Source organism: Rhinoderma darwinii, chromosome 3, assembly GCF_050947455.1.
Source record: "Rhinoderma darwinii isolate aRhiDar2 chromosome 3, aRhiDar2.hap1, whole genome shotgun sequence".
NCBI lineage: Eukaryota > Metazoa > Chordata > Amphibia > Anura > Rhinodermatidae > Rhinoderma > Rhinoderma darwinii.
Window position 1 is genome coordinate 7346888 of NC_134689.1, and position 25612 is coordinate 7372499.

At 47.0% G+C, this 25612-nt stretch overlaps 1 protein-coding gene across 1 annotated transcript in view; it reads right to left on the reverse strand.

Annotated features, from left to right (window-relative positions):
* Nucleotides 1-13556: 13556 nt before the first annotated feature.
* Nucleotides 13557-25612, reverse strand: part of LOC142748541 (uncharacterized) — a 31731-nt gene continuing 19675 nt past the window's right edge. Inside the window, 5 exon segments of the mRNA XM_075855608.1 lie at nucleotides 13557-13613; nucleotides 13616-15420; nucleotides 21465-21800; nucleotides 21920-21980; nucleotides 23311-23432. Of these exon segments, the coding sequence (XP_075711723.1) occupies nucleotides 13557-13613; nucleotides 13616-15420; nucleotides 21465-21800; nucleotides 21920-21980; nucleotides 23311-23432 (2381 nt within the window).

Here is a 25612-nt window from a genome sequence, read left to right on the forward strand (position 1 = left end):
GATAGGATTAGATACAGTGGCTCAGCAGACAGTATCACACATGATAGGATTAGATACAGGGCCCAGCTCGCTGACATTGCGGCTCCAGCGCTGGACCCAGGATAGGTAAGAATAATAATTTTGCTTCTTTATGTGTTACTGATTATTTTTGTGTTTGTGTTTTTTTTACAGGTTCGGTTGTTGGACTTCGGATTTGAGGACTTCAATGACGGCGTTTTTTTTATTCTCAATAAAATGGTTAATGAGGGTTGTGTTTTTTTATTTCAATAAAATATTTTTTCTATGTGCTTGTATCTTTTTAAACTTTATTACTACCGCCTTAGTAATGGCCGCTGGCTGATTGACAACCTCCATTACTAAGGCGAGGCTTAATGTCAGCCGGTGCAGAGGCTACACTAACCCCCATTATTACCCCGGTACCCACCGCCACCAGGGGTACTGGGAAGAGCCGGGTACAAACCAGTACCCGACCATCTGTAGTGACGGGCAGGCACCGGGGTGGCCGCAGGCTGGTAGTATTAGGCTGGGGAAGGCCAAAAACAGTGGCCCTCCCACCCTTGTAATGCTGCCTGCTGCTGCTGTGTTGTATCTGGCTGGTTATGAAAATTGGGGGGGACCCGACATCATTCTTTCCAATTATTTTTTTTTAAATGACGTGGGGTCCCCCCCATTTTCATAACCAGCCAGATACAATAAAGCAGCAACAGCCTAGCATTACCAGGATGGGAAGGGCCACTGTTTTCGACCTTTCCCCTCCTGATAATACCAGCCTGCGGCCACCCCAGTGGCCAACCATCACTACAGATGGTCAAGTACTGGATGGTACCCGGCTCTTCCCAGCACCCCTGGTGGTGGTGGGTAACGGGGTAATAATGGGGGTTAGTGTTAGCCTCTGTACCTGCTAACACTAAGCCCCGCCTTAGCAATGGATGCTGTCAATCAGCCGGCGGCCATTACTAAGGCGGTAGTAATATAGTTTAAAAAAAAACCACAAAGACATAGAAAAAATATTTTATTGAAATAAAAAAAAAACCCACACAGTCCTCATTAACCATTTTATTAATAAAAAAAAAAGCTGTCATCGAAGTAGTCCTGGAATCCGCCGTAGTCCAACGACCGAACCTGTAAGAAAACACACAAAAAATGATTAGTAACACATGTGTTAGGGTATGTGCACACACACTAATTACGTCCGTAATTGACGGACGTATTTCGGCCGCAAGTCCCGGACCGAACACAGTGCAGGGAGCCGGGCTCCTAGCATCATACTTCTGTACGATGCTAGGAGTCCCTGCCTCGCTGCAAGACAACTGTCTCGTACTGAAAACATGATTACAGTACGGGACAGTTGTCCTGCAGCGAGGCAGGGACTCCTAGCATCGTACATAAGTATGATGCTAGGAGCCCGGCTCCCTGCACTGTGTTCGGTCCGGGACTTGCGGCCGAAATACGTCCGTCAATTACGGACGTAATTTGTGTGTGTGCACATACCCTAAGGCTTAGATACAGGGCCCATGTGTGATACTGTCTGTGGGACCCTGTAACTAAGCCTACCACAAGGTAGGCTTAGATACAGGGTCCAGCAGACAGTAATCTTATACAGTATAAGATTAGTGTGTGCTGGGGCCCTGTATCTAAACCTACAGTGTGGTAGGCTTAGATACAGGGCCCAGCAGACAGGATCACGCATGGGCCATGTATCTAAGCCTACCATGTGATTGGCTTAGATACAGGGCCCAGGAGACAGGATCACACAATCTGTGATCCTGTCTCATGGGCCCCCTAAGCCTGATACATCGTAGGCTTAGGGGTTGTGCAGTCCCTAACCATTGATGGCCTATCCACAGGATAGGCCATCAATAGCTGATGTGTCGCCCGGGACCCGCAAATCAGCTGTTTTGAAGGGGCCGCAGCACTCGTACGAGAGCTGCTTCCCCTTCATTTCACTACTCGCTCACACTGTGAATCGCCGACACCGATTCACAGTGTGACCGAAATGAAGTGACAGGAATGAAGGGGAGCAGCTCTCGTACGAGTGCTGCGGCCCCTTCAAAACAGCTGATTGGCGGGTCCCGGGAGTCAGACCCCGCCAGTCAGGGCTAAGCTTACCTTCCTCTTCGGCCGCGGCGGGAGTTCTGTAGTCTCGATGCTGTGCGCGGCGGCATAGCGCTGTGACGTCATGCGCTGCGCACAGCGCTTGACGTCAGGACCTCCGCTGCGATCCGGAACCAGGAAGGTAAGTAAAGTATGTTACTATAGTAACAGGAGCCCGCGGCCCGAGTTACTATAGTAACTTTTTATTGATGTGGTGCGGGGGGCCGTGGGCCCCCCTGGCTTCGGGGCCCGGTCGCAATTGCGACCGCTGCGACCCCTATAGCTACGCCAGTGGGTGGTGTGAAGGATGGTTTATTTGCTTATATTCTCTGTATGAAATTACATTGTGAATTATCAAGCAGGATGCCGAATGACTAAGATATGTAATATGTGAAAGTGATGATAATGTATAAATGATTTAGTTTCATGCAGCAGCCATCTTGTCTGGAGTTCCCATCTTGGTTCTTTTGTAGTGAATAGAAAAGTCATTGTTCCTTTAATACAAGTAATGTTGATTTCGTATGTTTTATCTTTGACCTTGGTTCCCATACGAAGTTTGTAGAGAATGGTCAGGGAGTGAGAAGGGAGGGTGGCAAGTATGCGAGAGGGAAGGTCTCCCCCCCAACTCCACGAGAATATTCTGTCCAGGAGAGATAAGGCCACCTGCAAACCTAATGTGTGAAGAATTATAATGATGTATCTGGGATGTATTTTATTGTATGCTTTTTACTGAATAGCAAATATTGTCACATTGTCTCTGATTGGTTAACCTCAAGCCTACACCCCTTCTGAATTTCAGTCTAACAGTTTGAGCCTGGTAATAAATCCTTCAGAGGAGTATTTTGAGCATATCAGCAGTGTCTGTGTGTTTTCTTCTCCTCTCTCGATATATATCGGTGAAATATCCTAATTAGGATACTGAATAATGGGGTCTGGCCTTGAGAGTCCGTTTGGACTCATATAAATTTCAGTCTAATATATTTTGAGCCATTGATTTCCACGACAGTGGGGAAGAAAGGGGAGGGGGATATAACTCCAGCCATTTGAGGGAAAAACCCTAACATACTTTGCTTAGAGGACAGAGGCAAGATTAACCAAAACAGATGGAAGCAAGTCAGCAGGATGGGAGGGTAGCAACTCTACACCCGCTGCTTGAGATGCATGCTGCTCCACGTTTGATGAAAAATCTTCTTGTCTATTGAAAGGGGTATGCCGGCCCCTGGGACCAGCAACAGTAGAAAACTGACGGTTATCACCAGAGACCTTCCTCCGCTCCCTTTGCCGGCACTACTACTGATGCTGAAGAACTCCTTCTGCCTGGTGCGGACGCTCTAGAATCTGGTCTTCTGCTGACTTCTGGCTCACCAGTGTCGATTGCCCAAACATCACTCCTCCTTCCGGCTGGGCCTCTAATGGGAGACGGATAATAGGTGCGACGTCTCCTCTTCTCGCGAAGTCCCGAGCGTGGTCTCTTTACTTTCAGAATGACGCTTGCTTTCGGTGGATACTCGGCGGCGCTCTGCGCGGCATCAGTTCTCCCCTGGCCTCCTCGCTTGTCCTCTCGGTATGATCCGCCAGCATCTCCTCGGCTGTTAATCCCGGAACACTATGGAGACACTTTCTTCCAACCTGCAGGTAACGGGTCTGCAATTCTTCAACAGCCCGTTGATGTCTGACCAAGGACTCAGCGCACTTACACTTAAAAAGTCCAGCCACCTTGACAGTTGTTTCTTAATTTAACTAATAGAACACTGTCACCATGCTGAGGAAAAACTTTCCCTGCAACAGTGGTGACATTGGCCCACATCTGGCCAAATGACAGCTGTCACTATGCAGCTGTAAAATTTACCCACTAACTCGGTGGGAAAATCTCTGCTCTTTGGGTTTCTTGACTTTCTATTTCACTCTATTGCTCCTGCCATATTCACTGGGTTTTATCGAAAATTGAAAACTATGCAGATGTCTGATAGTTTTTTTTTTTTGGGGCAACGGAAAAGTACCTTTAGTGCGAACTTATGAAAGTGTGTGGGGCACATAGGGGCACTATTATTTTTTGGGGCAGTAGGGTGGCACTATTACTGTGTGGAGACGAGGATACCACTGTTACCTTCTTGTTGAGCCGAAGGTAGACACTATGACAGTGGGGGACCAAAGTTGGGCACTATTGCTTTGTGGGGCCAAAGGTGGGCACTACTATTGTGTGGCACTTTTACTGTCACTGTGTGGGGCACTAAGAGGTCACTATAACAGTGTGGGGCAGTGATCTGTTTGCCATGATTATTTTGGGGGCACTATCTGTGCGGCACTATTTTTGGCAGCAGTTGCACACTCACCATTAATGGGGGCAGCAGGATGGGAAGACATTTGAACAGCAAATTCTTCAGAGACGATTCATGGCCAGGAGAAGTCGTCATGGCAGTCTGGATTGGATGGAGAGAAATCCATAAGTGGTTGTATTATGAGGACATCCATTTTCCATATGCTCTATTAGAACATATGCATACAGGGGGTTGGCCATATACGTATTCCCACAGCAATAACAGCTGAAGACAAACCCGCAATGACATAAACTGAAAAAGGTTTGTCTTGTCCACTTTGGATAATTCCTTTTTGTTAGAAGTGTCCCCTGATGATCATTTGTAATCTCAGGGGGCACCAGGAAGGAAGTGTTCAACACTTCATGATCTACCACCAAATACAGAAGCAACGTCCCAAGTACAGATTAGGGAATTCACCACACTTATTGGGATACACTGAGTGGTGAGGTTGGATTGTGGCAAAGAGCAGCTACCGCTAGGGGGAGCCTTATGTAATGCTTTTATTAATGCGTTTAACGGGAGCTGTATAAACCTGTATGCAGTGAACTCCCCGTAGTGGTGGCCGGTGGCAGTGAAAATGTTATCATCTTATTCTATGGCTGTGTTTCGGGGGATTTACAGCTCAAATAATCTGAGCCCTTACCCCTATAAAGATATATTATAAAAATTAATCAGCAGAGTTTTGGACCTCAAAATCAAATGGGGTTCAAAATTGAAGGTACACTCTAAATGATCGGTGGCATTTTGAGGGTCTTTCCATACCATAATTTTGTGATGTCACCAGGTTTCTTCCATTATGATGGCTTCTCAGTTGCTAATTGCCCTTAAAATCTTCAATGAACCATCAGATCCGAGACATAATGCAGCATGAAGGGGCTCGGTGAAGGTGTGTAAGTGTCTGATGGGGTCACACAGCTCATAAAAGGACAGCTGCCCGGCCTCATAATCCAGACAGATCCTGACTCTATCACTGGAGATCTGGTGAGGTAATGGGATCTCTTCACTGTCTCACTGAATACTGATTATTACACCACAGCTCTCCACACAAATACCAGGACTTGTTATTATCTCCAAGGTATGAATGATCCCAAACGAGCGCTGCCGGTATTTTCTGCCCCCTATTAATTTCAATTGGAGCTCAGAGGTGGAAACCACTTGAAGACCATCACCCCCCTACTCACAGTAAAATAACCATCAGCCCCCTTGTAGGTAGTGCCACACAGCCCCCTTGCAGGTAGTTCTACATAGCCCCCTGGTAGGTTGTGCCACATAGCCCCCTTGTAGATAGCACCCACCCCCTTCCTGTAGATAGCGCCACTGTATCGCCCTGATACCTCCCTGTTATGCTGTCGTAGCGTTGCTACCGCTGTAGCAGCCGCAACGGCTGCTAGCGGCGCCGCCCGTCATGGGGGCGGGACATCCCGGCCCGTTCTCATGCCCGGTGTCGCTGCTAGCAGCCACTATGGCTGCTACAGCGATAGCGACGCCACTGGGTGAAGAAGCGCCCGAGGGGAAAGGCGGCTACTGAGTCGCCAGGCCCGGGCGCTTCTGTAACAAGCAGGGGAAGGGAGCCAGTGCATCGCTCACTCCCACCTGCTGGAGTGATGCGCCCTGTGCAATGGCACAGGTCGCACCCCCCTAAGGCCGGCCCTGTCTGTCTGTGCTGGGGTAACACATCTCCACACTCCACAATCCTGATCCACTGATCTCCACATCCCAGTAAAATCTCCTGCCGCTTATCACCTGACAATAATCCTGGAATCTCTCCGCTGTTTCTGGATGATTCTGCTTTATATCTGTCCAGGTTGCAGTTTTCAGGTCGTCGGATATAAGGATATTATTAGCAGCTGTGTTTACATCCAGTAATATGTCTGCAGGACCCTCCCCATAGATCACCCCCTCTCCTGCAGCCGTTACCTTCCCCCCAACACCCCCAGTCCTGACTATTACATCATCACCCCCATATCCTGTACCTGATAAAGACAAAACCTGTGGGTGACTGGGGGAGACTGGACGCTGTGGGGTCATTATATCAGAGAACCCTGCATGTAAGGCCTCATGCACATGACAGTCATTTTTATCCACCAATACGGATCCGGGCAGCGATTCCCTCTGTTTCACCGGCTGCTGTATCATGTGCCGTTCTCCTGCGCTCTTCCGGACTATTGATTATTTTCTCCGTCCCTTCTTTCAGTTTCTGCAGAACATTTTTCATATTTTCTTTCTTCTTCGCAGAGCTCAATGTGATACGTCCCGTGTGTTCTCTAACCAGACAGTACGATTCACAGGTACAAATAGCATCCTGGACACAAAAATACTTAAAGGGGTTGTTCACTTTTTATTTTTTCTATTCATTTATTTAAAGAATAGAGAATTATACAGATTTCTAATATAAATGTATTTAAAATCCTGCTCACACCTTCCTTATATCAGTGCAGTTGTTCCTGTCTAAAAATAAAAATGGTAAAGCCCACAAATTTGTCCATAGACATACACCCATAGGATAACTGAATGGACTAAAGATGGCGGCAGTCATGTGACCACATCATGTGACCCCCCCCGGCATTCAGGTAACACTGTCCAGGTATATAACAGGTGAATAATAGGTTATTGAGGAGCAGAAGTTAGGGCCAGTTCACATCACCGCTCGCTTTCCGTTCCGGGTTTCCGTCTGAGGTTTCCGTCGGGTGAACGCCCGCAACGGAAAGTGAAACTGAAACCACAGCTTCCGTTTCAGTCACCATTGATATCAATGGTGACGGAAACATTGCTAATGGTTTCCGTTCATCACCATTTCCGGTTTTCCGACGGGAGACAATAGCGCAGTCGACTCCGCTATTGATTCCGTCGTGATGTGAACAGGCCCTTATAAAGTATTTCTACCTCCAGCAGCATCTCCTCATCATGTCCGTCATGGCTGTGATTCTTCCTCCTGTCTCCTCATTATGGTGTTTTTCTTTTCAATTTAACTTTATTAAAAAACATGACAACATCCCCTAGAGACAGGCGGCCATTTTATAAATCATCTCGAGACAGTGAAGTAGTTGATCATCATTATTCCATTCGACCTATTCACTTATCACATGAATGCGTCCTCTCTATTGCCTCAACACATTGTGTGGGGGGTGGGGGTCACATGACTGACGCCATGTTTACTCATTATCAGGGCCAGTCATCCCTAATCTAGGGTACTAATCCTGTCATGTCAGGACATTTAGAGCATTGAAAGGCTTATAAATGGGGTAACTGCTTTATATCTGGCCAGCGGGTTACTCCTCCCTCCAGTTCTATCACGGTGAATGTGATCAGGATTTTCCTGTACCGATCATAGAGATTAATGCAGGGTAGGAGGTACACGGGACCGCGTGCGCAGCCTCACAGTCCTATCTATGATCAGAAACAGCGCCTCGTGAGCGTTCTGCTTGGTCACTGAGGAAATTGGCAGAGGAGAGGGCATAGGTGGCTGTAAACAGGCCCCATGGCTGGAAAATCCAATAACCTCTATCTATAAATACCAGAAGAGGACGATTGTGGTAAACCCCGTTGTTCACTTCTCCAATGTTCATGAAGTCGGACCGGTTTTGCAGAAAACAACTGAGTTATTTCTACTAGTAAACATAGACGGGAACTCTGCCAGATATAACTACAGCAACATGAACTCCTCAGTTAACAAACTAAGAAAACTCACCACTATCCAGATCTTAATGGCGGCTTTTTAGGTCTGCTCTATTAGGGCCCAGCTATGATCAATGACTCCAGCTCAGGTGCATTGTCTATTGGAGTCTGAGGTAGTCTGAAATCCTCCTCTGGTCTCACAGTGTCTGAGACTGACCCTTTAACCTACTCCCATGTGACCTCTGAGTTGAGCAGAGCTGTAATATGGAGCCCATAGAACTCTATAGGGCCATACTTTACCTCCATATACCACTAATCCACCCACACTGAGGCACATAGAGTCCTACAAAAGACAATTTTGTGTCATGTTCCATTGAATGCCGTATATACGAGATATTCTGCTTTAGAGGAATCTATAGACAATACAGGTAGGATGTGAGTGTCTCCAATATGGCTGCCCCCAGTGAAGCTTTTAAGAATAATAATAAAAAAATATATATATTATAACAAAAAATTTATAAAAGTAAACTTTATTAACAAAAGAACAATGTCACTTGGAGACAGGAAGATATAACGCAGTAGGAGAAGATGTTGAAATATCCAAAATTGATAAACGTTACTCTTGTCGCACCCTCCACCACCCGTCGGACTCACCTTAGTTCTGAATTCCTGAAACTCGACTCATGACGGTGACTTTGTCATGGATTCAACTTGTAAGATTCAAAGCAAACAAACTCATAGACGTAGATCAGGTGTCAACCGGTCACACAGGTCCCGAGCGTCCAAGTGACCTCCTGATTTGTGACGCAGTTCCCCTTTCTTAACTTCAGCCACTCTCTGATGACACTGGATGTCACTTATGGGGGCACTATGTATTATTGTTATGGAGGAGAAGTGGCTGGCACAGCTATGAGGGCACGGAGACCGTTGCTGTTACAGGGGTACGGCAGCTTTTACGGTTTTGGAGCATAATGGCTTTTACTGTTATTGGGGTAATGTTAATTGTACTGTTATGGGGGCACTGTGGCTATTAGTGTTATTAGGATACTGTTACTTTCACAGTTATGGGGGCACTGTATAACAGACATGTGAATCCAGCCTTAAACATTCTTCCAAATAATTTCTTAATCATTTACCATTGAGGAAAAACATATTATGTTTGATACAGTTTTCACCCATCGACTTGGAATTTGGATTCTTTAATTTTCTAATGGACTGAAAAACTGATCCAAATTGATCTTCCTGACCGCTTTACACAATATTTATCTGACCACTATATAAACCTGTATCCGCTAATTATCTGACCACCATATCCGCTATATATCTGACTGCTGTATACACTATTTAGCTGACCACCCTATCCAATATATATCTGACTGCTGTATACACTATTTATCTGACCATCCTATCCGCTATATATCTGACTGCTGTATACACTATTTATCTGACCACAGTATCCGATATATATCTGACTGCTGTATACACTATTTATCTGACCACCCTATCCGATATATATCTGACTGCTGTATACACTATTTATCTGACCACCCTATCCAATATATATCTGACTGCTGTATACACTATTTATCTGACCACCCTATCCGCTATATATCTGACTGCTGTATACACTATTTGTCTGACCACCATAAACGCTATATATCTGACAGCTACAATCCAGAAAAAGAGGCAGCACTCCAGTGTTCTAAAAATCCAACATTTTTATTCACCCAACATATAGGCAACGTTTCACCTTCCCATTGAAGGCATTTTCAAGCTTGAAAATGCCTTCATTGGGAAGGTGAAACGTTGCCTATATGTTGGGTGAATAAAAATTTTGGATTTTTATAACACTGGAGTGCTGCCTCTTTTTCTGGATTGTGGCTGTGCGCTGGTTTCCGTTTGTCTCCGTTGTGCAAGGGTTCTGTTGTTTTGACACAAGCAATACTTGTAGGGAGAATAACCGCTCTCGGCGATGCAATGGAAGAGACACAACTTCTTTTGTTAAACTTCTTTACTGTAATGAACAGGTAACAGGAATTTCTCTTCTATGGAGCAGACAGGAATCCTGAGGTTGGGTACTTCGATCCCGCTGGAAATCCCCCCGGAGAGAGGTCGTGCCTGAACCCACGTTGCCAAGTTTGGCAGCGAGCATGCCGCTGTCAGTCACGGTGGGAGCTACCCACTACTGTCAGCCTACCCTCGGGTAAGAGTCACACTCTCGGACCCGGGGGTCGTGTCGTGGGAATCAGTGGACTACCTGTACCTACTGGCACCGCCACGGGTCCTTGCGGAGCTATCCGCTACCTTTCGTGACAAACCCTCTCTCTCCTCAGTCGGCGGTCCGAACGTTGGACCACCTAGGACGCAACTGCACAGGTAAGGTTGACACTAACGTTTGCACAAAGTCCAGTTAATAACCCAATAAAGTCCCGTCAACCCTACCGTTCCTTCTGTCTGCTCCTGATCCAACAACATTCGCCAATAACAGTTCAAAGCAATTATTACAGGATGTGATTACAAAAGTTATACACTCTGGAGTACACGCAGGGACACTGGCACGGTTAATGAGGTAGTGAGACTGTTCTTGGGCCTAGTTCAGGCTAAGTCATCTGTGGATTTCAGGACTAGTCTTCTATGCAAACTGTGACCAGGATGAACGAGGGACGTCACTTCTCTTGGAGGGTCACTGGCTGTAATATGGGTACTGGTACTGTCTCTGGGGAGGGACCTAGGGTCCTCGTCAGGGAATTTACGGTCTGTGACCGGTACCTGTAGCGGATGCTGATGGCACAATCCGCTCCTGCTTCGGTCAGTCCTCTGCGGCTGCAACAACCTCTGCTTTTGGCACTGCTGCAGGGAGGCACGTTCCACTCATACTGTCCTCTGATGCTGCCACGATCCCTCCTCTGATGCTGCTCCAGAAGGACACTCATCCAGCAGTCTCCTGCCCTGCTGTATCAGGCAGCCAAGCTGTGGGCCTCCCCCTTGGCGTTCGACCGGGCACCGGTTCCCCTTGGTCTCTCTCTCCCTCCTGCACGTCACTCTCCTCCTTCCCTCCCCTTCTCACTTTCGCGCCGCTCTCCTGGACTTCCGCCTGCTTCACTCCTCCCCCGCACTTCCAGTTTTTCTTCCTCCCCCGTCCACGTGTCGGCATCCCCTCCTCCAACCTCGCATCGCGGGACTTCGCCCTGCTTCACCGCCGGAGCGCATGAATCGTGGCTGTCGGCAGAGCGGCCGTTGCCATGACGCCCAAGACGCTTCTCCGCTCGGGAGCCGAACTCCCGAGCCACAGACCGGCCCTTGTCCCTGCGTTGCCCCCCGGCACTACTGGTAAGTACATGACTTACATACTGTAGTTGACTATTTCAAGCTTGAAAATGCCTTCAATGGGAAGGTGAAACGTTGCCTATATGTTTGGTGAATAAAAATTTTGGATTTTTATAACACTGGAGTGCTGCCTCTTTTTCTGGATTGTGGCTGTGCGTATTTGGGGTCTCACGTCAAGTTTCCCCTGAGGATAGCACCCATATTGCATGCTACGGTGCAGCTCCTACACTCTGTGGATATCTGACTGTTATATACACTATTTATCTGACCAAAGTATCCAATATATATCTGACTGTATTTTGTGAGTGTTATGTTTATATTTATCCAGGAACGGATCCTAAAAAAAGGAAAGTCTAAAGAAACAACTCACATTTCTCTTTTTTGAATTTTCTCCCAATTTTTTCAGAAAGGAACAATTGGGGGAATTTATTGAAAGGTTTATCCCTTTTTAGTGGTGTTAAAAAGTTTCAAACTATGGCGCACATTCTATTTTTAACCGGTTTCCACCTTTAAAAAAGTGGGCATGGCTTCGTAGAAGGGGAGGGGCCTCATGCAAGCCAACAAATTTACTATGATTTACGACAGAAATTGGCCTAAATGATAGCGAAGATCTTTTCCAGCTCGTAGCTGGCGTAGGTTTCACTTTTTGGTGCACGGACAGCACAAGCTGTGACTAATTTATAAAGAGAAGAGCGCCTCTTGATAAATTAGTTGCTTTTAACTCCTGTGGGCTTCAGATTATGACTGGCGTATTAAACACCAGTCTTAGTAAATCTTCCTTGCTAGGTTTAGAAAAAAAACAAAAAACTGAATAATGAACAAAAAATTAGCCAATGTCTCTTCACATAAATCTCAGATCCGACCTGATTCTATCTGTAAGACAACTGGCTGCAGTAAAAGCCCTCCTCTATTGCTCTGTCTGCTAAATAAGACCAAGAATAATAATTCCAGCCCATTTCGTTTAACCCGGACCTGTCATCCATCTGCAGCCCAAAAAATGGGTCAGGAAAAAAACACCAATATTGTTCTCTGCAAAATATCTACTAAGCTGTTTCAGTAGCTGCTAAAAGTTCTGACAAACTCTGTGGGCAAATTTCTCTTTGGTCTATCATTCATTTTTAGGTTTACTGTTCCTTTAAAAAACAAAGGCCTTATACTGCACATAAATGAATATTTATTTGTTACAAATCACTATTTTCAAGAATATATTTATTAATTTCATGAATTCATTATAGTCATTGTCTCTTCCCATAAACCTCCGCTCCGACCTGTCTCTAGCTGAAAACAAAACCAAGGATCTGGTATAAAGAATTGTCCGTGTACCTGACGCAAGCGGCTTTAGATAATTATTTTCTCCTCTATAAAAGTGCAGGCCATAGGGGAACTTTTCTAGAGTTTGAAGAAAAAAAAGGACACATAGCTGTGAAAAAAATTACTTTCTAAATTTCTGACACGTTTTCCAATAATTTCTGTATAAATTTACATTTATATTTACATTATTTCCTGCAAAATAAATGTCGGGTCTAAATAATCACTTCATTCTCATGTTCGCTTTACAAAAAAATCTGACTATAAAATAAGACATTTGAGGAAAAAAATGATATTTAATTTTTTTTTACCTACTTTTCATGAATTCCAACAAAAAACTGCAAAATAGTCAAAATAATTGATACGTGAAGGGGTGTAGTTTTCAATATGGGGTCACTTATGGGGGTTTCTATCATTCTGACACCTATGAGTCTTTGTAAACTTGGCGTGGTGCAGAAAAACACAATGTACTTCAAAATGTATAAAACTATTATTCAATTTGCAAGCCTCCTAAATTGCTCAAAAATGATATTTTTTTTTCAAAAGTGCTACCAAAATAGAGTAAAGAGATGGAAATATATATTTAACAGAAACATGTGTACAGTATGTATGTATATATGTGACATATAGCGGTTCAAAATAAGAGAAAAATAGAATTTTTACACAAATTGTATCGTCTACTTTTACCACCTAAATAAAGTACGACGTGTGATGATAAAACAATGTCACAATTACTTGGGTAATGCAAAACTATTCCGGAGTTGTTCTACGATAAAGACGGACACACCAGAGCTCCAAAATATGGCTTGGTCATTAAGGGGTTAATGAGGCCCCTCCCACTGCTGTATCCTATAGGTTGAATGCTCCACCAATCATATTCCGCTCCCTGTGATGTCACCAGTCTTTGGGCAGATTTCTCCTTCGATGATGGTTCCTCACAGCTGCTGCTCCCCCGATATCTTTATATAACCATTACATACACATAATGCAGCATGAAGGGGCTCGGTGAAGGTGGCGGTGAAGGTGTGTAAGTGTCTGATGGGGTCACACAGCTCATAAAAGGACAGCTGCCCGGCCTCATAATCCAGACATATCCTGAATCTATTACTGGAGATCTGGTGAGGTAACCGGATCATTTTATTGTCATATCTCACTGAATACGGATTATTAAACCACTGCCCTCCACATAAACTCCAGGACTTGTTATTATCCCCAATGTATGACCGACGCCCCCTCTTGTGTATACTGGGGTAACACATCCCTACCCTCCACCAACGTGATCCAATGATCTCCACATCCCAGTAATGTCGCCCTGAGGAAAATCTCCTGCCGCTCATCACCTGATTATTATCCTGGAATCTCTCTGCTGTTTCTGGATGATTCTGCTTCATATATGTCCTGGTTGCAGTTTTCAGGTCGTCTGATATAAGGATATAATTACGAGCTGTGTTTACATCCAGTAATATGTCTGCAGGACCCTCCCCGTAGATCACCCCCTCTTCTGCAGCCGTTACCTTCCCCCCAACACCCCCAGTCCTGACTATTACATCATCACCCCCATATCCTGTACCTGATAAAGACAAAACTTGTGGGTGACTGCGCTGAGACTGGATGCTGTGGGGGCGTGGCCTCATTTCTTTTGGTTTTGCAGGTGAGATGGTCTGCAGATACGTCATTATATCAGAGAAACCTGCGTGTAACATCCCCGTAATTACATCCATATCTACATCATATGTCTTATCATGTCCCCCCGTGTCCTCATCCCCTCCCCCCTCCTCAGGACCATACAAGTCACCTGTGTCCTTATCCCCTCCCCCCTCCTCAGGATCACACAAGTCACCGGTGTCTGGTCCCTGTAGGACAGTCAGTGGATCAGTCATGTTACACAGTTCCTCAAGGTCCCTCATCTTCCTGGACAGCTCGTCCTTCTTTATTTCCAGCTTCTGGATAACATCGGACAGTGACACCTGCTCTTCCTGCCTGGAGATCTCACTCCGGACCCTCCTCTCCAGGTCGTCCACCCGTCTCCTGATGTCTATAAACAGGGCGGTGACTTTCTCTTCTTCTCCAGCTGCTTTTTCTTGAGCTTTTCTCCTGCGCTCCTCCAGACTCTGGACTCTTTCCTCCGTCTTCTCTCTCTTTGTGCTCAGTTTCTGCAGAATATCTTTCAGTTTCTTCTTCTTCTTCTCGGCCGCCTCATCCAGCATCTCTACCTGATGACCCCGATGTTCTCCAGCCAAACTACAGGACACACAGATACAAGCAGCGTCCTCAGGGCAGTAATATTCCAGGATCTTCTTATGGACGGAACATTTTCTGTTCTCCAGGGAAGTGCTGGGTTCGGTTAGGACATGTTCTGCTGCCTTGCTGTGAACTCTGAGATGTTTATCGCAGAGAGAAGCTTCACAGTGCAGACAGGATTTAACAGCAAGTACAGCAGAGTCCACACAGTAAGTGCAGCAGATCCCGGTGATCTCCTCCTGACATGGCTGAGTTGACAGGAAATGTTCTGCTACATTATGTAGATTTATGTTCCTCTGCAGTGCAGGCCGCTCCTGAAACTCTTCTCTGCATTCAGGACAGGAATAAACTCCAGACCCGTCCTGTGTATTCAGGACCTGATCAATACAGACCCGGCAGAAGTTGTGTCCACATCTCAGGGTTACAGGATCTGTAAAAATGCTCAGACAGATGGAGCAGAGCAGCTCGTCTCTCACGTCAGCGGACGCCATGGCTTCAGGATTTATGAGAAAGGAAACTGAAAGTGTATTTTATAGGGCGTGTTCCAGCACATATGACAGGAGATCACAGACGCCGGACCCTCATAATAAACATAACATCAATAATAATAATAATGATAAATAAAGACAAGGGATAAATAAGGATTCGTTCACATCTGCTTCAAGGTCCCGTTCTGCCGTTCCGTCGGAGCTTCCTGTCAGAATGGGACCCTGACTGGAACAAACGGAAACCATAGGCTTCCGTTTGCATCACCATTGATTTTTTATTTTTTTTTTTATTCTTTATTTTCATGGTCGACAACCATATTTTTACATAATAAAAAACAAGAATACAGCAAATACAGATAGGAAAATGAAACACATAACCAATAATGAAGATGCATAACATTGAGCCACATACTGAAAACCTCACGGGAGGTATAACCAGGGCCGCCATCAGGGGGGTATTAGGGGTAGTGGTGTGAGGGGCCCGGCCAAACCTAATTGAAAGGGGGGCCCGGCCACTGCTGCGACTTGTCTTTGGTAGAAAAAAACGGGCCCCTGCAAAGGGGCCCGTTTTTTTCACCAAATGAATGTCATGAGCTGCGGGCCCCCCCGTCAAACACCACCGACCGATCACGCGCACCCGCAAACTCGCGACCGTCCGAGCACGCACCCGGCAAAAGCGCGCAACCGCGACAGCACGGGCGCTCGCAGAAGCAACAGCACGCACGCTCGCAGCCTCGACAGCACGCGCGCACCCGCGATCGGCCGCGGTTGCGCGCACTTCGTTCGCGGGTGTGCGCGCGGCCGATCGCAAGTGCGCGCAACCGCGGACACACATGGACCCAACTTACCTGGAGCCTGGCTGGAGGTGAAGGACTGGACGTCTGGACCGAAGACCTCGCCTGGAAGACCTCGCCTGAAAGACCTCGCCTGAAAGAGAGGACTGGAGTGGGAGCAGCTCTTCTGACACGGTGAGTAAAGTGTGTCAAAGTGCTGTTTATGTATGGCCCTGTTCACACAAAGTATTTTGCAGGCAGAAAAAAAATCTGCCTCAAAATTCCTTAAAGAATTTTGAGGCAGATTTTGATCTGCACACACTATCCTGCTGCGTTTTTTTGCTGCGTTTTTTGCCCGCTGCGATTGAGGACAGCAGGCAAAAAACTCTGCGAAAAATGCATTTTCTGCCTCCCATTGATTTCGATGGGAGGTCAGAGGCGGAACCGCGGCAAGAAAGGACGCGCTGCTTTTTCTTTTTTCCGCGACTGGCTCCCATTGATTTCAGATTAAATCAATGGGAGGCGGTTTTGGAAGTTGTTTGGTGCGGATTCTGACGCAGTGTCCGAGTCAATATCAAGGCCCAAAAACTCTGTGAACTGGGCCTTATTGTTAGGGCTTATTCAGACGAACGTGTAATACATCCGTGCAACGCGCGTGATTTTCACGCGCCTCGCACGGACCTGTGTTACTCTATGGGGCCGTTCAGACTGTCAGTGATTTTCACGCAGCGTGTGTCCGCTGCGTAAAACTCACGACATGTCCGATATTTGTGCATTGTTCGCGCATAACGCACCCATTGAAGTCAATGGGTGCGTGAAAATCCCGCCCAGCACTTCCGCAGCCGTATAAACTATGAATGAAAACAGAAAAGCACCACGTGCTACAAACATACAAACAGAGTGTCATAATGATGGCGGCTGCGCGAAAATCACGCAGCCGCGCATCATACGCTGCTGACACACGGAGCTGTTATGGATCTTTTGCATGCGCAAAACGCCACGTTTTTTGCGCGCGCAAAAAGCACACGCTTGTGTAAATCCGGCCTTAGGGTAGGAACACACTCGGCATGAACACTGCGGATTTTATGCAACACATTTTATTGTGGAAAATCCGCAGCGTATCACAGTCGCAGCAGAGTGGATGAGATTAGAACAAATCTCCTCCGCACGCTGCAAAAAATAATGGACCTGCAGTGTGACTTTTGGCTTTTTAAGCCGCAGCACGTCAATGTATTCTGTGGAATCGCTGCTCCTCTGTTGCGGAAATGCTGCGGTTCTGCCGCAAAAATCACAAATGAGAAAAAAAAAGAAGGTACTTTTTTAAATTGATAAAGTTTAGACTTACCCCGGCCGTAGTCCTGGTGACGCGATCCTCTATTCTTAGCGCAGCCCCGCCTCCTGTCATGACGTTTCATCCCATGTGATTGCTGCAGCGGTCACATGGTCTACAGCGTCATCCCAGGAGGCGGGGCTACGTTCAGAAGAGAGAGATGCGTCACCTAAACTACGGCCAGGGCAAGTCTAAACTTTTTTTTCCCTGCAGGATTCCCGCAGCGGACACGCCTCACGAAACCTGCACCACTATTTGGTCCGGTTTTGCTGGCAGAATTCCCTGCGGCTACCGGGGCGGATAAGCTGTGGAGTCTTACTCAGCATATCCGCCTAGTGTGTCCCTTATGATGTCGCTCCTGGAGCTGCTGCCGGTCTCTAAATAGGCAGTTGGTCCAGTAGAATTTGGAATTATTTTTTTTTGTGAACCAGCTTAAAAAAATACAAAACTTTTGTGTTAGGGCCTGTTCACATCACCGTTCGCTTCCGCTCCGGGGTTCCGTCTGAGGTTTCCGTCGGGTGAACCCCGCAACGGAAAGTGAAAGTGACAGCACAGCCTCCGTTTCAGTCACCATTGATCTCAATGGTGACGGAAACATCGCTAATGGTTTCCGTTCGTCACCATTCTGGCTGGTTTTCAGACGGAATCAATAGCGTAGTCGACTGCGCTAATGGTGACGGAAACGGAAGCTGTGCTGTCACTTTCACTTTCCGTTGCGGGGTTCACCCGACAGAAACCTCAGACGGAACCCCGGAACGGAAGCGAACGGTGATGTGAACCGGCCCTAACACAAAAGTTTTGTATTTTTTTAAGCTGGTTCACAAAAAAAAATAATTCCAAATTCTACTGGACCAACTGCCTATTTAGAGACCGGCAGCAGCTCCAGGAGCGACATCATAAGGGACACACTAGGCGGATATGCTGAGTAAAACTACACAGCTTATCCGCCCCGGTAGCCGCAGGGAATTCTGCCAGCAAAACCGCACCAAATAGTGGCGCAGGTTTCGTGAGGCGTGTCCGCTGCGGGAATCCTGCAGGGAAAAAAAAGTTTAGACTTGCCCCGGCCGTAGTCCTGGTGACGCATCTCTCTCTTCTGAACGTAGCCCCGCCTCCTGGGATGACGCTGTAGACCATGTGACCGCTGCAGCAGTCACATGGGATGAAATGTCATGACAGGAGGCGGGGCTGCGCTAAGAATAGAGGATCGCGTCACCAGGACTACGGTCGGGGTAAGTCTAAACTTTTTTATAAATGTAAAAAAGTGCCTTTTTATTTTTTCTCATTTGTGATTTTTGCGGCAGAACCGCAGCATTTCCGCAACAGAGGAGCGGCGATTCCACAGAATACATTGACATGCTGAGGCTTAAAAACCCACACTGCAGGTCACTTTTTTTTTGCAGCGTGTGAATGAGATTTGTTCACATCTCATCCACTCTGCTGCGACTGTGATACGCTGCGGATTTTCCACAATAAAATGTGCTGCATAAAATCCGCAGTGTTCATGCCTAGTGTATTCCTACCCTAAGGCCGGATTTACACAAGCGTGTGCTATTGGCGCGCGCAAAAACGTGGCGTTTTGCGCATTCAAAAGGTCCATAACAGCTCCGTGTGTCAGCAGCGTATGATGCGCGGCTGCGTGATTTCCGCGCAGCCGCCATCATTATGACACTCTTATAATGGTGGTTTCTCTTGGCTCAAATACCCACAAAATCTCTCTCAGACCGGAGCAGGCAAAACTAAATTGGGTATGATCCAACAAATACCCTAAATAGCATATATAAAGTACAGTGAAGTTTACCGCTCAGACGGCACTGGTAACAGTCCAATATCATTCAGTATAGACACTCTCTCCCAGAAAAATGCAGTGGACAGTCCGCAATCCAATGAGGGTGTGGATGGTAATTCTTATCCTTGTAGTTCCACCGAGCTCCTTATCGTCTCCCTCCACATTCAAAGAACTCCTGGTAGGAAAAGGATCTTATGTCTCTAATAGATGGAAAAAGGAAGACACATAGTGCAACACCCTCTGCAAAAAGATTGTTCCACGCCAAGTTTAATCCATACTCACAGAAGTAACAAGAAATAAAAGCATCAAGGTAAGTAAAAATCTTTAAAATTTCTAGGCGGCACGCCAAACACTCTCGCCCGACCCTGGGTTTCGCCCTTCCGGCTTCCTCTGGGGCATGTGTGACGTGTCTAATTAACAGGTTTATATAGCCGCATATCATTTAAATTTACATAAATTTACATACATAAAAAATGGTTAAAAAAAAAAAACATATACACCCACAATGATCTCTGCAATATATAGAGATAATCTGATCTTACCATCATAATCGTATACATATATATACACTTTTATTATTTTTATATAAATGCCTAATCTCTTTAAAAAGTAAAAAAATATATATAATATATTATGCTAAACAAGCCTATTTGCCACCTTTATAGTTGGTTAGATTCCACATATCATCCCATATCCATTATATTGATTTTTATTTATATTTTATCAGTTGTTTTATATTTTTTCTGTCTCTAATTTTCCACTTAGTCTGAACTGTGGCCAATCTCTAAAGCTTCCAGAGCTTCAGTGAGCTGCAGCTAATCAGAACAATTAAGTTCTGCTGAGACAAGATCCCTTGGTCATAATGCTATGTGTGAACAAGTCTCTTACTAATACTATACATAGGGCATTTTGACATTATGACACTCTGTTTGTATGTTTGTAGCACGTGGTGCATTTCTGTTTTCATTCATAGTTTATACGGCTGCGGAAGTGTTGGGCGGGATTTCCACGCACCCATTGACTTCAATGGGTGCGTGATGCTCGAACAATGCACAAATATCGGACATGTCGTGAGTTTTACGCAGCGGACACACGGACACACGCTGCGTGAAAATCACTGACAGTCTGCACGGCCCCATAGAGTAACATAGGACCGCGCGAGGCGCGTGAAAATCACGCGCGTTGCACGGATGTATTACACGTTCGTCTGAATAAGCCCTAACAATAAGGCCCAGTTCACAGAGTTTTTGGGCCTTGATATTGACTCGGACGCTGCGTCAGAATCAGCACCAAACAACTTCCAAAACCGCCTCCCATTGATTTAATCTGAAATCAATGGGAGCCAGCCGCGGAAAAAAGAAAAAGCAGCACGTCCTTTCTTGCCGCGGTTCCGCCTCTGACCTCCCATCGAAATCAATGGGAGGCAGAAAATGCATTATTCGCTGCGTTTTTTGTCTGCTGTCCTCAATCGCTGTGGGCAAAAAACGCGGCAAGATAGTGTGGGCAGGTCAAAATCTGCCTCAAAATTCGGTGCGCGGTTCCAGGCGGTCGCGGGTGCGCATGCGCGGGAGTTTGCGGGTGCGCGCGATCGGTCGCACGGGCGGCGATCTTTGACGGCCCCCATGACGACCCCCATGCTACCCAGGGCCGCCATCAGGGGGGGTATTAGGGTTACTGATGTGAGAGGCCCGGCCAAACCTAATTGAAAGGGGGGCCCGCAGCTCACGACATTCTTTTGGTGAAAAAAATGGGCCCCATTGCAGGGTCCTGTTTTTTTTCTACCAAAGGCAAGTCGCGGCAGTTTGCCGGGCCCCCCTTTCAATTAGGTTTGGCCGGGCCCCTCACATCAGTACCCCTAATACCCCCCCTGATGGCGGCCCTGGGTACCATGATATAGTTCTGGACGGAGTACCGTTAACAGGCGGTGCCACGGTAGGGGGGCCCAGAAAATTTAGCTGTAGGGGGCCCTGAAATTCCTGATACCACGTATAACCACATATGACATCTCCCACGTGATCTGATTCATATTCCCCTATGAGAGAAAGGAGCAAGAGAGGCTAAGCGAGATAAAGGAAGATAAATGAGAAGGGTAAAGGGAGGAGGAATTGGCAACACTCCCCACCGAGGAGATCCTGCAACACCCAAGAAAAACCAGTGCGGGTTATCAACCAACTTCCAACCCACCAAGAATGTCTTTATAGGTGTCAGTGTCCTGGAACACTATCCAAGGGGACCACGTGAGGCAAAACCTAGCGTGGGTATCATGGATCCTTGAGGTCAGATCCTCCATGTGCATTAGATCGTTGACCTTCGAGACCCAGAGGGACAGAGTAGGTGGGGAGACGTTTTTCCATCTCAGTGGAATGCAATGTCTAGCGGCCATCACTAAAAAGTGAAGCAGAGAGCGTTTGTAGATATTTGTTGGGATGTCACAATGATGGAGGAGGAAGAAGGCCGCGTCCAAAGGAGAACTGGTATCTGTTACCTCGGAGATCACTCTCTTCACTCCTTCCCAGAATTCTGCGAGTAACAGACAAGACCAAAAGGTGTGGAGGAGGGTACCATCGTCCCGCCCGCATCTCCAACAGAGAGGTGAAACGGTCGGGAAAATACGATGTAGACGGACCGGGGTCCTGTACCATCGCGAGAGCAATTTAAAACTGGCTTCTTGGTAACGCGAGCTGATCGAGGTTTTATGAGCTAAAGTAAGGATGCGAGAACGTTGACTTGCGGTAAGGGTGATGCTCAGAGATGTAACCTGGCGGGGGAAGATCTGGCGGGTTTAGAAGGAGATGGTAGATCGTGGACAGTGTGTGACGAGCTGGCTCGGAGCCAACACACATCTCTTCCAACGGGGATCTAAACTCTTGGAATAAAGCCGGAGACGATAATGAAGAGAAGAAATGGCGGACCTGAAATATGCGCCAATGGCCCAGAGGTTGGGGTTCAGGCAGTTGCGACAGCTCCGAAAGGGAGAGCCATTCCGCGTTCTTAAGGAAGTGCGCTGCCCTAAATATACCAGATGCAAACCAGGCCCGGAAGACCGAATCTGTCAACCCTGATGGGAAAGCAGGATTCCCCAGAATCGGAAACATGGGGGAGCAGATGGGCAATAGGCTTGATCGGACCTTATGAAGAGAACAACATCGCAATGTGGGGCTGATAGTGGGATGTTGGTGAAGGGATTTAAGAAGTCCGCTTTGCAACCACGGAACCACCTCAAGAGGGGCCTCCGTGAAGCTTTGCTCAAGACCCACCCATGACTTGGAGGGGGCGTGTCTACACCAATCCACTACGCGCGCTAGATGAGTTGCTATGTAGTACAATCGGATGTCAGGAAGTGCCAGTCCCCCCGTCTCCCGGGACCGACGCAAGAGCGCTCGACTAAGGCGTGGAGGCTTACCATTCCAGACAAAGGAAATTTGTAAAGAGTTGACTGCTTTGAAGAACGAGGGTGGAATTGCTATAGGCAGAGCTTGGAATAAGTAAAGTAGTCGGGAAAGAATATTCATTTTAAAAATAGTGCAGCAACTCATCCACGTGAATGTGCCCCCCATCCATCTGGCACAATCCGTTTTCACTTCGGTAAGAAACACTGGGAAGTTCAAGTTAAAAAGCTCCTTAATATCCGCCGGAATGCGCACTCCCAAGTACTTGAGTGCCTTCGAGTTCCATTTAAAGCTAAAGGATTGTTCCAATGTGTGTAGAAGGGAGGAGGGGATGGAGACATTCATGGCCTCGGATTTGGAAAAGTTTATTTTAAAATTGGATAAACTGTAAAAGCCACGAAATTCCTGCATCAGATTCGGGAGATAGTCGGGTTGGTCAGGAAAAACAACAAGTCATCTGCGTACACTGCAACCTTGTCGACCCGAGCTCCCACTTCTAGGCCCTTAATGTCCGGGTTCGCTCTGATATGCCGTAGGAATGGTTCCAAAGTCAGGATAAAAATCAAGGGGGATAAGGGGCAACCCTGGCGGGTCCCGTTGTGGATGTTGAATTCTTCCGAAAGGATCCCATTCACATGTACCCTCGCAGACGGGCAAGAGTATAAAGACATTATCCATCCCATCATTTGTGGACCAAGGCCAAGTCGGAGAAGAGTTTCCTCCATATACGTCCAATTGACTCTGTCAAAGGCTTTTTCAGCATCTGTTGACAAGAGCATAAGCGGAACTCGAGATAGTTTAGCCTTATGAATGAGATTGATTGCCTTCGTGGTATTATCACGGGCCTCTCTGCCCAACATGAACCCTGCCTGATCAAGATGTATGACACCACTGAGTAATGGGGACAAACGCACTGCCAAAATCTTTGCAAAGAGTTTGACGTCTGAATTAAGAAGGGAAATTGGCCTGTAACTTGCGCATTGAGAGGGATCTTTCCCCGGCTTGGGAATCATCACCATTGATTTAAATGGTAACTGATCCGGTGCCAATGGTTTCCGTTTGTCTCCGTTGTGCAAGGGTTCTGTTGTTTTGACACAAGCAATACTTGTAGGGAGAATAACCGCTCTCGGCGATGCAATGGAAGAGACACAACTTCTTTTGTTCAACTTCTTTACTGTAATGAACAGGTAACAGGAAATTCTCTTCTATGGAGCAGACAGGAATCCTGAGGTTGGGGACTTCGATCCCGCTGAAAATCCCCCCGGAGAGAGGTCGTTGCTGAACCCACGTTGCCAAGCTTGGCAGCGAGCATGCCGTTGTCAGTCACGGTGGGAGCTACCCACTACTGTCAGCCTACCCTCGGGTAAGAGTCACACTGTCGGACCCGGGAGTCGCGTCATGGGAATCAGTGGACTACCTGTACCTACTGGCACCGCCATGGGTCCTTGCGGAGCTATCCGCTACCTTTCGTGACAAACCCTCTCTCTCCTCAGTCTGCGGTCCGAACGTTGGACCACCTAGGACGCAACTGCACAGGTGAGGTTGACACTAAAGTTTGCACAAAGTCCAGTTAATAATCCAATAAAGTCCCGTCAACCCGACCGTTCCTTCTGTCTGCTCCTGATCCAACAACATTCGCCAATAACAGTTCAAAGCAATTATTACAGGATGTGATTACAGAAGTTATACACTCTGGAGTACACGCAGGGACACTGGCACGGTTAATGAGGTAGTGAGACTGTTCTTGGGCCTAGTTCAAGCTAAGTCATCTGTGGATTTCAGGACTAGTCTTCTATGCACACTGTGACCAGGATGAACGAGGGACGTCACTTCTCTTGGAGGGTCACTGGCTGTAATATGGGTACTGGTACTGTCTCTGGGGAGGGACCTAGGGTCCTCGTCAGGGAATTTACGGTCTGTGACCGGTACCTGTAGTGGATGCTGATGGCACAATCCGCTCCTGCTTCGGTCAGTCCTCTGCGGCTGCAACAACCTCTGCTTTTGGCACTGCTGCAGGGAGGCACGTACCACTCATACTGTCCTCTGATGCTGCCACGATCCCTCCTCTGATGCTGCTCCAGAAGTACACTCGTCCAGCAGTCTCCTGCCCTGCTGTATCAGGCAGCCAAGCTGTGGGCCTCCCCCTTGGCGTTCGTCCGGGCACCGGTTCCCCTTGGTCTCTCTCTCCCTCCTGCACGTCACTCTCCTCCTTCCCTCCCCTTCTCACTTTCGCGCCGCTCTCCTGGACTTCCGCCTGCTTCACTCCTCCCCCGCACTTCCAGTTTTTCTTCCTCCTCCGTCCACGTGTCGGCATCCCCTCCTCCAACCTCGCATCGCGGGACTTCGCCCTGCTTCACCGCCGGAGCGCATGCATCGTGGCTGTCGGCAGAGAGGCCGTTGCCATGACGCCCAAGACGCTTCTCTGCTCGGGAGCCAAACTCCCGAGCCACAGACCGGTCCTTGTCCCTGTGTTGCCCCCCGGTACTACTGGTAAGTACACGACTTACATACTGTAGTTGACTATTTCAAGCTTGAAAATGCCTTCAATGGGAGGGTGAAACGTTGCCTATATGTTGGGTGAATAAAAATTTTGGATTTTTATAACACTGGAGTGCTGCCTCTTTTTCTGGATTGTGGCTGTGTGTATTTGGGGTCTCACGTCAAGTTTCCCCTGAGGATAGCAGCCATATTGCATGCTACGGTGCAGCTCCTACACTCTGTGGGTATCTGACTGTTATATACACTATTTATCTGACCAAAGTATCCAAAATATATCTGACTGCTGTATACACTATTTATCTGACCACAGTATCCAATATATATCTGACTGTATTTTCTGAGTGTCATGTTTATATTTATCCAGGAACGGATCCTAAAAAAAGGAAAGTCTAAAGAAACAACTCACATTTCTCTTTTTTGAATTTTCTCCTGATTTTTGCAGAA